We start from the raw sequence: 12,832 nt of genomic DNA, 5'->3' as shown, positions 1-12,832 counted from the left end.
TTAGACAATCTCCTATCTCTAATTAAAGCAGTCAATTTGGCCATTTCAACAAATTCTATTGTCTTCACTATTGAGCCTCCATTGTACGTACTGTAAAGTCAAACCTTTTCCCCTTCCTGCATTTAGTAGTTTTGTTGTAATTATATAGTAGTTAAAAAGTGCCATGATTTTTTTCCCAGACACTTATCCATCTCCAAGAAAAGCCTCTGGTTTCAATCAAATATGAGTCTTTAATTGTGTCCAAAATGTTTGGCTTTTTTACATTTCTGGCATGATTGAAGAGCCTTTATACTTCTCAATATTTTCTGATGACATTTTATAACAATTATCTGTAAGACTATAACTGTGTAAATTTCAATCCTTGCCACATATTCCCCCATTGATCTATATTTATAATAAAACTTTTAGCCTGTTGTATTATTTATTTTACTTATTTGTATCCTGCCTTTATTATTTTTACAAATAAGGCAGCAAACATCTCCAACACCTTCCTCCTCCTATTTTCCTCAAACCATCAACCCTGTGAGGTGGGTTTGGCTGAGAGAGAGTGACTGGCCCCAAATCACCCATCTGGCTTTTGTCATTAAGGTGGGACTTGAATTAACAGTCTCCTATTTTCTAGCCTGGTGCCTTAACCACTAGGCCGGGGTGTCAAACAGGCAAAAAATATCACGACTCCCCCGTTTTTACTAAAATGGGGATTGGTGGTCACCAGTTGGCTAGTGTCATACATTATTTCACTTGTTATTCTTTTTTATTTTTCAGTATATATTTATATTTTTTAAAAAGGAAAGTCCTAACTGCTCTTGCAGACTCTCGACCCATTGCAGCCTCAAAAGTGGCCTTGAGGCACCACCTCATGTAGAGTGCATTGCAGTGGTCCCAAGTACTAAGGCATGAGTGATTCTGAGAAGAATGCAGGGGCGGATTGCCACTACCGTCGCTACTGGTGTGCTACGTGCACAGCTTCGATTCTCTTGCATGCACGCACATCCCAGTGTGTTTTTGCTTCTGCACATGTTCAGGAAGCAAAAACGTGCTGAAATCTCATGAGGGGACGGGGCACGTGTGAAATTTTGGTGATTTTTTTTGCTTCTGCTCATGCGCAGAAGCAAAAAATTGCCAGCATCTCTCTTTCACGTGCATCCCCTCACAAGATTTTGCTTCTGCACATGCACATGAAGCAAAAATATGAAAAATTGAAGAAAAAAGATGGCAGTGCCCATAGAATTGGCACTGTAGCAGCCACATGCAAATCCCGCAATCTGGCGGCCGCTATTGGTGCACCATCCCCTATCATACCGGTAGCAACCCACTACTAATTCAATGTTTTTGCCAAGAGCTTTGATCAAGATTCACTCCATATGTTTCTTCAGCCTGTGATCATTCTTGGAATATTAAATATTAAATGTCCATTAAAACTCTGCATGTATATTTATAAAGAATTGTAAATAGGGATAGATAGGCCATCAGATCCAGTCTCCTGACTTGCTATAGGAATTGGAACAATGCATTTTAAATAGTCCTTAGCTACTAACAAGTATAATTTTAAACGTTAAATGAGCAGGTAGACTTGAGAATTGGTGTGGGGGGGGGGGAGTGCTATTAATAAAATACTTTTTATTGTGTAATTATATTTTATTTCTTCTGTCTTACTTTAGATTGGTCAATAAGTGTAATAAGGAATGAGATAATTGAAATTACAGGACTCTGGAGGTCCATCCACTCCTATGGCTTGAGACAATGGCCTTTTCTTTTAAGCCACTCAAGCTAATATTACCTTGCTTGAGCAGAGTACTTCAGAATAAAAGGCCCATTTCTCTTGATGTCTTCGGAGAGGGGCGGCATACAAATCTAATAAATTAAATTGAATTGAATTTATTTAAAATAAAGATACCTATTTATCCTTTTCTTGCACGCAGACATGTCTTTCAGACAAGTCAACCTTCTTTCCCCAACATGTTTTTTTAAGCATGCAATGTACTTTGTTTTAAAAATGAATACAATAGCAATAGCATTTAGACTTATATACTGCTTCACAGTGCTTTTACAGCCCTCTCTAAGGGGTTTACAGACTCAGCCTTTTGTCCCCAACAATCTGGGTCCTCATTTTACCCAGCTCGGAAGGATGGAAGGCTGAGTCAACCTTGAGCCGGTGGTGAGATTTGAACTGCTGAACTACAACTAGCAGTTAGCTGAAGTTGCCTGCAGTGCTGCACTCTAACCACTGCGCCACCCCAGCTCTACAGGTAGTCCTCAACTTACAACAGTTAATTTAGTGACCATTCAAAGTTAAAAGAGCACTTTAAAAAGTGACTTATGACCGTTTTTCAAAGTTAACGACCTTTGCAACATCCCCATGATCACGTGATCAAAATTCAGGTGCTTGGCAACTGGTTCATATTTATGACCATTGCTGTATCCCAGGATCATGTGATCACCTTTTGCAGACTTCTGACAAAATCAGTGGGGAAAAGCCAGATTCACTTACAAGGCTGCAGTTATCCACTTAACAACTGTGGCAACAAAGGTCATAGAACCTACTTAATAAATGTCTCACTTAATAGAAATTTTGGAACTCAATTGTGGTCGCAAGTTGAGGACAACCTGTATATTACCTTTGTGCAACATGCTGAGATGTGTTCAAGATTTAGCAATTCAAGACATACCATATTCAAACATGGGCAGCTGCATTGACACAACATGTTAAAATCTGTTTTAAACTTAGTTATTACACTGTATGGGAGAAACATAACTGGATAGAAGGGAAAAAGGGATTAGAATAACTCTTAAAAAGAGGGGAAACCGTAGAAACAGAAATGTAAATGTAAATTTATGTTAAGATTGTTGACTTTGTGGTATCTTTAAAATTCAATTAAAAACGAAAGAAAGAAACTTAGTTATTTTAGAGGTGGTCCCTGGGTTCTGTGAAGTCAACCCATTTGGTTAGTATACATACTATGCCGGAACCGCCTGCTACCTCTGGAACCGCCTGCTACCGCACGAATCCCAGCGACCGATAAGGTCCCACAGAGTTGACCTTCTCCGGGTCCCGTCGACTAAACAATGTCGTTTGGCGGGCCCCAGGGGAAGAGCCTTCTCTGTGGCGGCCCCGGCCCTCTGGAACCAACTCCCCCCAGAGATTAGAACTGCCCCCACCCTCCCTGTCTTTCGTAAACTACTCAACACTCACTTATACCGCCAGGCATTGGGGAGTTGAGACACCTTTCCCCCAGGCTCTTTTATACTTTGTTTTATGTTTGGTATATAGCAACCGAGTGAGAGTCTTATTAATATGAATGTGTTGTTTGGTTTTTTAAATAATGATAGGGTTTTATATGTTTTTTAATATTAGAATTGTTCTAATATAATATTGTTTTTATTATTGTTGTGAGCCGCCCGAGTCTTCGGAGAGGGGCGGCATACAAATGTAATGAATTATTATTATTAAAATTATTATGCCGAACCTTATTTTGCTTGGGTGTCAAAAGAAGGCTTTCCTGCAGCCTGAGGAGGGCGAAAAAGGGCCCAGCGGAAGTTCATTTGCAAACTTCCGATAGGTCCTCTGAGTCCGTTTTTCACCATCTACAGGCTCCCGAGGCTTTCCTGAATAATAATAAGTAATAATAATAATTTATTAGACTTGTATGCCGCCCCTCTCCGAAGACTCCGGGCAGCTAAAGCCTGGGGAGGATAAAAATGGCCTGGCTCCACTGGCTGAAAATCTGCTAGCCAGCGCACACATATGCACTGCAGATGACATGGGGCAACACCTTGCATGCCCTGTGGCACATGTGCCATAGGTTTGTCATCACAGTACTGTGCTAACCCTGAAATCAGGTTATCTTCATAACCATATAGGATATCAATAAGCCCAGTATTAAAAAATCTTTAATACTGGGCTTACAGATATCCTATTAAAAGTCTTTAATACTGGGCTTACAGATACCCTATTAAAAGTCTTTAATACTGGGCTTACAGATATCCTATTAAAAGTTTTTAATACTGGGCTTATAGATATCCTATTAAAAGTCTTTAATACTGGGCTTACAGATATCCTATTAAAAGTTTTTAATACTGGGCTTATAGATATTCTATTAAAAGTCTTTAATACTGGGCTTATAGATATCCTGTTAAAAGTCTTTAATACTGGGCTTACAGATATCCTATTAAAAGTTTTTAATACTGGGCTTATAGATATCCTATTAAAAGTCTTTAATACTGGGCTTACAGATATCCTATTAAAAGTTTTTAATGTTGGGTTTATAGATATCCTATTAAAAGTCTTTAATACTGGGCTTATAGATATCCTATTAAAAGTTTTAAATACTGGGCTTATAGATATCCTATTAAAAGTCTTTAATACTGGGCTTACAGATATCCTATTAAAAGTTTTTAATATTGGGCTTACAGATATCCTATTAAAAGTTTTTAATATTGGGCTTATAGATATCCTATTAAAAGTCTTTAATACTGGGCTTACAGATATCCTATTAAAAGTTTTTAATACTGGGCTTATAGATATCCTATTAAAAGTCTTTAATACTGGGCTTATAGATATCCTATTAAAAGTTTTTAATACTGGGCTTATAGATATTCTATTAAAAGTCTTTAATACTGGGCTTCTAGATACAGTGTTCCCTCGATTTTCGCGGGGGTTACATTCCAAGATCTCCCGCGAAAGTCGATTTTCCGCGAAGTAGCGGTGCGGAAGTAAAAACACAATTTTTGGCTATGGACAGCCAAAAACTACCCCCACGCACCCTTTTTCAAGGCAGCGCAAGGAGCCGGGCTTGAAATTAGGGCAGGGAGCGACAAAAGTGCGGAGGCAGGCAAAGATTGCTTTGAATGTCGGCTGCCCCCGCCGCCCCAGCGCCTCCGGCCCCCTCGCCGCTACCGCCCGCCCGCCCGATCCACCCCTCACCGGCTTTTTTCGGACACGGGTCCTCCTGCAGCAGCGCTGGCGGCTACGGCTTCTCATCCTCCTCATTCGGCCGGTAGCCGCTCTGAGCGCTTTGAGAATGCCTGCCTCGCCCCTCTCACAGTCCCTTAGCTGACAGCACTTTCGTCCCAGCTATCAGCGAGGGGGCTGCAGGAGAGGTGGGGGCAGGCGTTCTCACAGAGAGGGAGAGGGAGAAAGAGAGAGAGAGCAAGAGGGGGGAGAGTGGAAGGTAGAGAGAGAGAGAAAAAGGATAGAAAAAGGGAGAAAAAAGAGAAATGAGAAAATGATTGAAGCAGAGAATGACAGGAAAGAAAGAGAAAGAGAGAGAGAAGTGACTCTTGGTGATGACGTATGACGTCATCGGGTGGGAAAAACCGTGGTATAGAAAAAAACCCGCGGAGTATTTTTTAATTAATATTTTTTGAAAAACCGTGGTATAGCGTTTCGCGAAGTTTGAACCCGCGAAAATCGAGGGATCACTGTATCCTATTAAAAGTCTATAATACTGGACTTATAGATATCCTATTAAAAGTCTTTAAAACTGGGCTTATAGATATCCTATTAAAAGTCTTTAATATTGGGCTTATAGATATCCTATTAAAAGTCTTTAATACTGGGCTTATAGATATCCTATTAAAAGTCTTTAATACTGGGCTTATAGATATCCTATTAAAAGTCTTTAATACAGTACTGGATATTTAGCAAAAAATAACACCACCTATATACAACCCACCCAGTAAATCCAGAGGGCTCTTTTCATACAAGATAGACAGCCAAAAGAAATGGCAGGCTTGGCCAACCTCCAGTTAACCCAATGGTTCCCAACCTTATTTTGGCCATACCCCACCTAAGCATTTCTAAAATCCTGAGGCCTGCCCCCATCCCATGACAGAGTAAGCCTAAAAGGCCATTAACTTGGTTTAAACAAGGTTCTAATTCCCCCCATTAAAAATGAAATTGCCCCCCTGTGGGGCGTGGGCTCCACATTGGGAACCAGGGAGCTAACACAATCTCCAAAATCTCCCCAGGACAAATAGAAACCATCTAGCTCAAATAATCACATATCATCTATCTTCTATCTATCATCTCTCTCTTTCTCTTTTCTACCAGCTATACCTATTGTCATTCAATTTTCAGTCTTTCTTTCAATCAAACAACTGCAGGTTAGACTCCTCAAAAGAGGCATTAATGCAGAATTTTTCAATCTGACTTCCTGAGAACCCTTCTGTGTGAGTATGCAGAGGTTTTGAGAGAGGCTCAAATTGTTATGAATGCATAGAAACATAGAGGATCGACGGTAGAAAAAGACCTCATGGTCCATCTAGTCTGGCCTTTTAGTATTTCCTGTATTTTATTTTAGGATGGATATATGTTTATCCCAGGCTTGTTTAAATTCAGTGACTGTGGATTTACCACCCACGCCTGCTGGAAGTTTATTCCAAGCATCTACTACTCTTTCACTCAAATAATATTTTCTCACGTTGCTTTTGATCTTTCCCCCAACTAACCTCAGATTGTGCCCCCTTGTTCTTTCCTATTAAAAACACTTCCCATCTGAACCTTATTTGACCCTTTAATAACATATTTAAATATTTCGATCATGAATGCAGCCATTTTTTGATCACTAGAGCTTTGCATCTTAATGGGGGGGGGGTGTCCCTATGATTTAATTATTTAAAACAAGCCATTCCAAACCCTGATGTAGAAGATGGTGGTCTGCTGCTGCTAAACATGTCTTCCAATACTTGAATTTTCCCAGAGTTTACTTTCTGTTCATCCGCAGGCATTAGAGAGATGAGAACCGGATGCAATGCAGCAGATTGCTCCTTCAGAAGTTCTTTACTTTCTCAATCTTACCTGAATGTATGGTAGGCCTACATTTCTTTACAGAAATCAAGAGTAAGCTGCACTTCTGACTCACTAGCCATTAAACAGCACCAGCTCAGCCAACAATGGAGGGAAGCGTCCAGATCCACCCACAAATAAAAGTATTATGTAGAATTTCTTTTAATGAAATCGGCAGCTTTCTCTGGAAACTGTCCTTGCTTACTTTTGAAGCAAGTTCTATCTGATGTAGAGTAGACGCTAAAGAAATGGCGTTTAGTGTGACTCATAAGCGCCATCTACTGGAAACAGTCAGATTACAGCTACTCAGTGAAACGCTACAGTGCCCACTTCTGAAAGCATTGCCACATTGAATGGGCAGATGAAAGGGTTGGCACTTGGCAGCTGTTATTTAGTTTTTACTAGCACCTTTGGGCACGAGATGCAAGTTAATGGTGGGATGAAGAAAAGGATTGACAAGGTTGAGAGAAGTAGAGGAATACTGTTCAAGCTGGTATCCATAAAACCACCCAAAGGTAACCCAACTGAATGGCACCTCTTATTTTCAGGCATGATCACTTTCAAATTATTTATTATTTTATTATTATTTTATTATTATTTTATTTTATTTTATTTATTTTATTTATTATTTTATCATTCATTCATTCAACTCAACTTCTATGCCACCCAATCCCAAAGGACTCACATATTCCACATGAAGTCTACTCTACACAGACTTCATACTCTACAGTGAAGGATCCACCGTAGTGTTCATCGTTCAAGTTGCACCGTGACTTCCATTTATCCCCACCACCAGAAAAGGGAAGGAACAAGAAATATTTAATGCAAGTGAAATTTTTATTAAGTTTACAATCAGGCTACTTTGTGACTTTCCATTTAATTAACAATAAAACAAATGTTTGAAATTCTCATAGAACCAAAGCATAGAACAAACAGAGATTTTGCACCATTCCGAGTGACTGTTTTAATTGGATTAATTACACGGAAGTCGTCAATTAAAGGAGCTTGCGGTTATACCTGAGCATGCACAAGACACGTGCACCTTCCTGTGTAAAGCCATCCTCGGCCACTGATAGGTTGAAGAAGCCTCCTGGGAGGAAGGGAGACTTGGGAGAACAAACAGGCAGCCAGAGGTACCGCCGGGCCAGCGGGCTCAGCACAGGAAGATGCTCAGCTTGTGCCTCCCACCACTGAGACAGGGAAACGTCAGCCGGAGCGGCTTCAGCTAAATGTTGATACCGAAACCATTCCATTTCTGGTACTTCCAACAGGCCAGGGATCCCCTGCTCTTGATCAATCTGGCTCCATCCTACCGCCCCCAGTTGCTTGGGATCGAGCGCCCGCGCTGCTTTCAAGGTGGGCATGGCAGGATGAGAGTCGAACAGGTGCTGCAGGTGACTCAGGCTCTGAGCTAAGATTTTACGGAACTTTTTTGCCAGCTGAGGCGGACACAGAGCCAGGTGCTCTTCTGTGCCGGCCCCCAGCCTGGCATCTAAGTGGTAGGAGAAAGAAACTCGCAAGGAATCTAGTTCTCCATAGATCCGGTGGGCCAATGGCTCCCCTGTCTGGCGGAGAAGCCGTGCCATGGCCAACAGACCTTGGGCATGCTCAGCTACGAAAGTGGCTTCCGCCACAAGTTCCTTGTCATTCTCCACTAGGATACTCTGCAATTTCGCCATAATGGGCCCCTCGACTTCATCAGTTGCTACAAATTCCCTCAGAGCTGGGAGATGTTTTGAAATGCCTATCGCTTTATCCAACCAAACCTCGGGGCCAGCCTGCCTGTTGCACACGGGGAGAGACAGCTTCAGCTCGTGCTCTTTCAGGAAGAGTGCATAACGGTGACGGAGAGCCGGACGCCGTCCAAACGTCTCCTCCAGAAGACGCTGCAGCAAATCCAGCCTTTCCAACTTCTCTTGCCACAGCTCCATCACCAACTCCAACTGATGGTACAAGCAGGGAACGTGAAGGGCAGCCGGCAACACCGCGCCTAAAATCCCATTTGCGGCAAAGGCCTGGATCATAGGCCCCCCCCCTGAAGTGACCACAGCCAGCACCCGGTGGAACAAAACATGCCCTTCACTCAGCATACGGGCCACGGCACGGGCCACTAAGGGGTGGCTCAACTGATCCAGAACCTCAATGCCAAGAAGCAAGGGAGACTGCCCAAGTCTATTAAGAGGCAAAAGGGAGAGGCCAAGGACTGCCTGCCCTTCGTCCGTGGTAGCCTCATGAAGGAAGACAAAGGCATCCCGATGCCGAAGACTTTGGCAAAGAGCCGATTCATGCTGTCGTCTCAGGGCAGGAAGGAAGCTACGGTAGAGCTGTGCGAGAGAGGGGAACGGTCGTCTAGACCCTGCCTGCCGCACAAGAGCCTCAAAGAACTCTGTCTCCGAAAGTGGGACTCCGGTGTGGGCCAAGGCCCGGAGCAGAGTCACCACGACTGAATCTGGCACACCAAAGGATTCTGAGCGACGGCCACGGGACGCGTTCAACGGCGACGCACGAGTTTGTCTCTCAGGGCGGAGGGAGGCTGCAGAAGCCTGCTTGTGAAGCTGGGAGCCCTTTGAAGAGCAGGCATCCGGACAGCGGCCGTGGGAAAGCAGGCCATGTGCCTCGTCCTGTAAACTCAGGCTAGAACAGCGTTGAGAGAGCCTTGTAGATCTCCTCGACTGATTTGCCATGGAGTCACTCTGAAAAGCAACAGACATAGCACTACATGAAGGCAAAGGTCTTTCCTGGAATAAACCATATATTAAACACAGCCTGTGTTTGAAACTCATTTTCTGCCGCTTGGTGTCAATTTACCTGCAAACTGCCTTTTAACACCTCATTTAACAATACAGCCATTTCAGGCTGACTACTTTATATGTGTGTGTGTGTGTGTGGTTTTTCTAGCTGCTACAATTTGAGAATTTAATGTCATTTTGACACAGAATTTAAAGTCAAAAGGCTTCTTTTTCTTACCATTGCAGTTTCCACTCAATGAAAAGCCTCATTATGTGGGATATATACTGTATATCCAAGATGGAACCAGAATCTCCATAGCAAACATTTCTTTCCCATGAAAGGTTAAAAGGTAAAGAGGTAACCTGTGTTGTGTTTTTAACAAGCCAAGTTTTTCTGTGCTTACTGTGATAAGAAAGCAGTTTCCCAATTACATTCACAGAATTTCTGCTTGTAAGAAAGAAAATGCTACCTGCTCTTTAATTGTGCCAGGCCTACAAAGTATATCAATTCTGCAAATGCAAAAGAGCCAAGCAATTCAGTACAAGGCAGTATTTGGCAAGTTATAGTTTCCCCACAGTGGAGGGCTGCCAAAATTTTTACTAGCACACTGTGGGCGTAGCTTATGAATTTTCTTTCAACATCTTTCAGTGCAAATTGGTTGCTCTGAGATGGAGCTCCATTTTTACTACCCCACTGCCTTCCCTGCCTGGGCAGCAGCCCACCCCTGTTTCCCCACCATACAACCCAAAGTTGGGCCTATTATCATCATCATTTTCTCATCAATGAAAGGCTGAAAATTGCTTTGGAAAGGTCACAACCAGAATATCTCCGGGACCGCCTCCTGCCGCACGAATCCCAGCAACCGGTTAGGTCCCACAGAGTTGGCCTTCTCTGGGTCCCGTCAAATAAACAATGTCATTTGGCAGGACCCAGGAGAAGAGCCTTCTCTGTGGCGGCCCCGACCCTCTGGAACCACCTCCCCCCAGATATCAGAGTTGCCCCCACCCTCCTTGCCTTTTGCAAGCTCCTTAAAACCCACCTCTGTTGTCAGGCATGGGGGAATTGAAAAAATTTTCTCCCTTCCCCCTAGGCTTATAGAATTTATACATGGTATATTTGTTGGTATGATTGGTCTCTTAAATTGGGGTTTTTTAGATTACTTTTTAATATTAGATTTGTTACATTGTTTTTTTATTGTTGTTAGCCGCCCCGAGTCTTCAGAGAGGGGCAGCATACAAATCTAAATAAACTAAACTAAACTAAACTAAACTAAACTAAACACAACCAACAAAGGGTTGGTACCCCACAGAGCCACCCCTTCCCAATAGCATGGCAAATCCTCCCCAAATCCTCATACTCACTTTTTTTGCAATGCTAGATTGAAGACAACACTTCAGAGCAAAAAAAGAAGAGCCTTACGAACACCCAATGTCACCACGTTGATTAGGAGGGAAAAAACCCCTAGAAGACGCAACAGCATCCAAACGAAGTTTAAAATTCAACCTGTTGCCTTCCTCTTTTTTAACCTCAGTAATTTGTCTCCAGGTGGGCTGACTCCTCCCAAATAATTGCCATCCACTGTTTCCCATGAGCACTAACGGCTTTCAATCACAAAATGGGATATGTAAGTACTAAACTTTTTAACCCTGTGATAAGCGTGCCTTGTAGAAATGTGTGGAAGCACTCTTCAGTGGTGGAGACTAGGGATCAGGAGAAGTATAATAATCACAGTAGAGCAATCTAGAAAGAGCAATCAATGAATAGACTTCACAATATACAGTATGTGCTTTCAAAGTCCCTGCCAGCGTTTCTTTAGGGATTGAAATAAAATAAGTGCTTCAAGTTCTTGAGGATACAGAGAGTAGAAAGGCGAGTTTTGGCTTGGAGGAAGGTCCATTGTCCCTTGAGTGGTCTGATACCAATGCTGGCTGGAATTCCATTTTGCCCAATCGTTTCTGTTTTTGCTTTCCAAAACATTATTGTTGTTATGGTGGTAGTAACATAAACGTCAATATTGGCAGCTCCTGCTTTGCAAAGTATCTTTGTTTAGTCTACAAGTGGTATCAGGACTGCCAGTTACCATTTGGGTTTTTCCTTAAGCTTTTACAGGTGAAAGCTTTTGCTAACATTACATTTAAATTACATCTTTTGGATGATTTCATGTTGTCCACCCCTGCTTGACATAATCAAGCAGAAACAATTTTTGTACATTTCAAAAAGTTACTGCTAGAAAGAAATAAAGGCTGCATTCAAGTTTGAAATAGCCAGGTATTTAGATTTTATTCATATTAGGAAGTATATCACACCAAGAAACTTGGTATGCTTTGACTAATTTCCCTTCCTTCCTTCCTTCCTTCCTTCCTTCCTTCCTCCCTTCCCTCCTCCCTCCCTCCCTCCCTCTCTTTCTCTCTCTCTCTTTATTTGAGTTGGAAGGGACCTTGTAGGTCATCTAGTCCAACCCCCTGCCCAAGAAGGAGACCCTATACCACTTTGGACAAATGGCAGTCTAATCTTCCCTTGAGAGTCTCTAGTGTTGGAGCACTTCGCAGGCAAGCTGTTCCACTGGTTGATCGCTCTCACCACCAGAAAGTTCCTCCTTATTTCCAGGTTGAATCACTCTTTGGCCAGCTTCCATCCATTATTCTTAGTTTAGCCTTTTGGTGCTTTGGAAAACAGCCTGATCCCCTCCTCTCTGTGGCAGCCCCTCAGGTATTGGAAGACTGCTATCATGTCTCCTCTGGTCCTTCTCTTTGCTAGACTATCCATGCCCAGTTCCTGCAACCTCTCTTCATATGTTTTAGTTTCCAGTCTCCTTATCACCCTGGTTGCTTTCTTCTGACCTTCTCTAGAGTTTTAATGTATTTTTTCTAATGTGGTGACCAAAACTGAATGCAGTACTCTAGGTATCCCTCTGTTAATGCAATTTAGGATTGTACTGTATTGGCCTTTTTGGCTGCCACTGCACATTTCTGGCTCATATTTAGTTGGTTGTTGACCAAGACTCCAAGATCCCTCTCACAGTCGCTGCTATTGAGTGTGGTCTCACCCAGTTTATATGTATGACTTTGGCTTTTCTTACCTAGGTGTAGGATTTTACTTTTCTCTGCATTGAATTTCATTTTATTTGTTTGGGCCCAGTGTACAACTCTGTCAAGATCCATCTGGATCCTGAGCTTATCCTCTGGAGGATTGGCTACTCCCGCCAGCTTGGTGTCCTCTGCAAATTTGGTTAGTTCCTCTTCTATTCCCTCATCTAAATCATTAATGAAGATATTAAAGAGTGCTGGGCCTAGGACGAAACCTTGTGGTACCCTG

The 12,832-nt window shown here is 42.5% G+C and overlaps 1 protein-coding gene across 1 annotated transcript; it reads right to left on the bottom strand.

Moving 5' to 3' along the window:
- Window positions 1-7,605: 7,605 nt before the first annotated feature.
- On the bottom strand, window positions 7,606-11,113 carry LOC139158837 (uncharacterized). Its single transcript, XM_070736178.1, has 2 exons — window positions 10,879-11,113; window positions 7,606-9,480 (listed from the first exon to the last, which is right to left on the bottom strand). The coding sequence occupies exon 2, from the start codon at window positions 9,469-9,471 to the stop codon at window positions 7,783-7,785; it is 1,689 nt and encodes a 562-aa protein (XP_070592279.1). The 5' UTR covers window positions 9,472-9,480; window positions 10,879-11,113; the 3' UTR covers window positions 7,606-7,782.
- Window positions 11,114-12,832: the final 1,719 nt, after the last annotated feature.

The sequence above is a fragment of the Erythrolamprus reginae genome, chromosome 2 (assembly GCF_031021105.1).
Source record: "Erythrolamprus reginae isolate rEryReg1 chromosome 2, rEryReg1.hap1, whole genome shotgun sequence".
Taxonomy (NCBI): Eukaryota; Metazoa; Chordata; class Lepidosauria; order Squamata; family Dipsadidae; genus Erythrolamprus; species Erythrolamprus reginae.
Note: the sequence above shows the minus strand (reverse complement) of the source record. Positions and strands in the feature narration are given on the sequence as shown.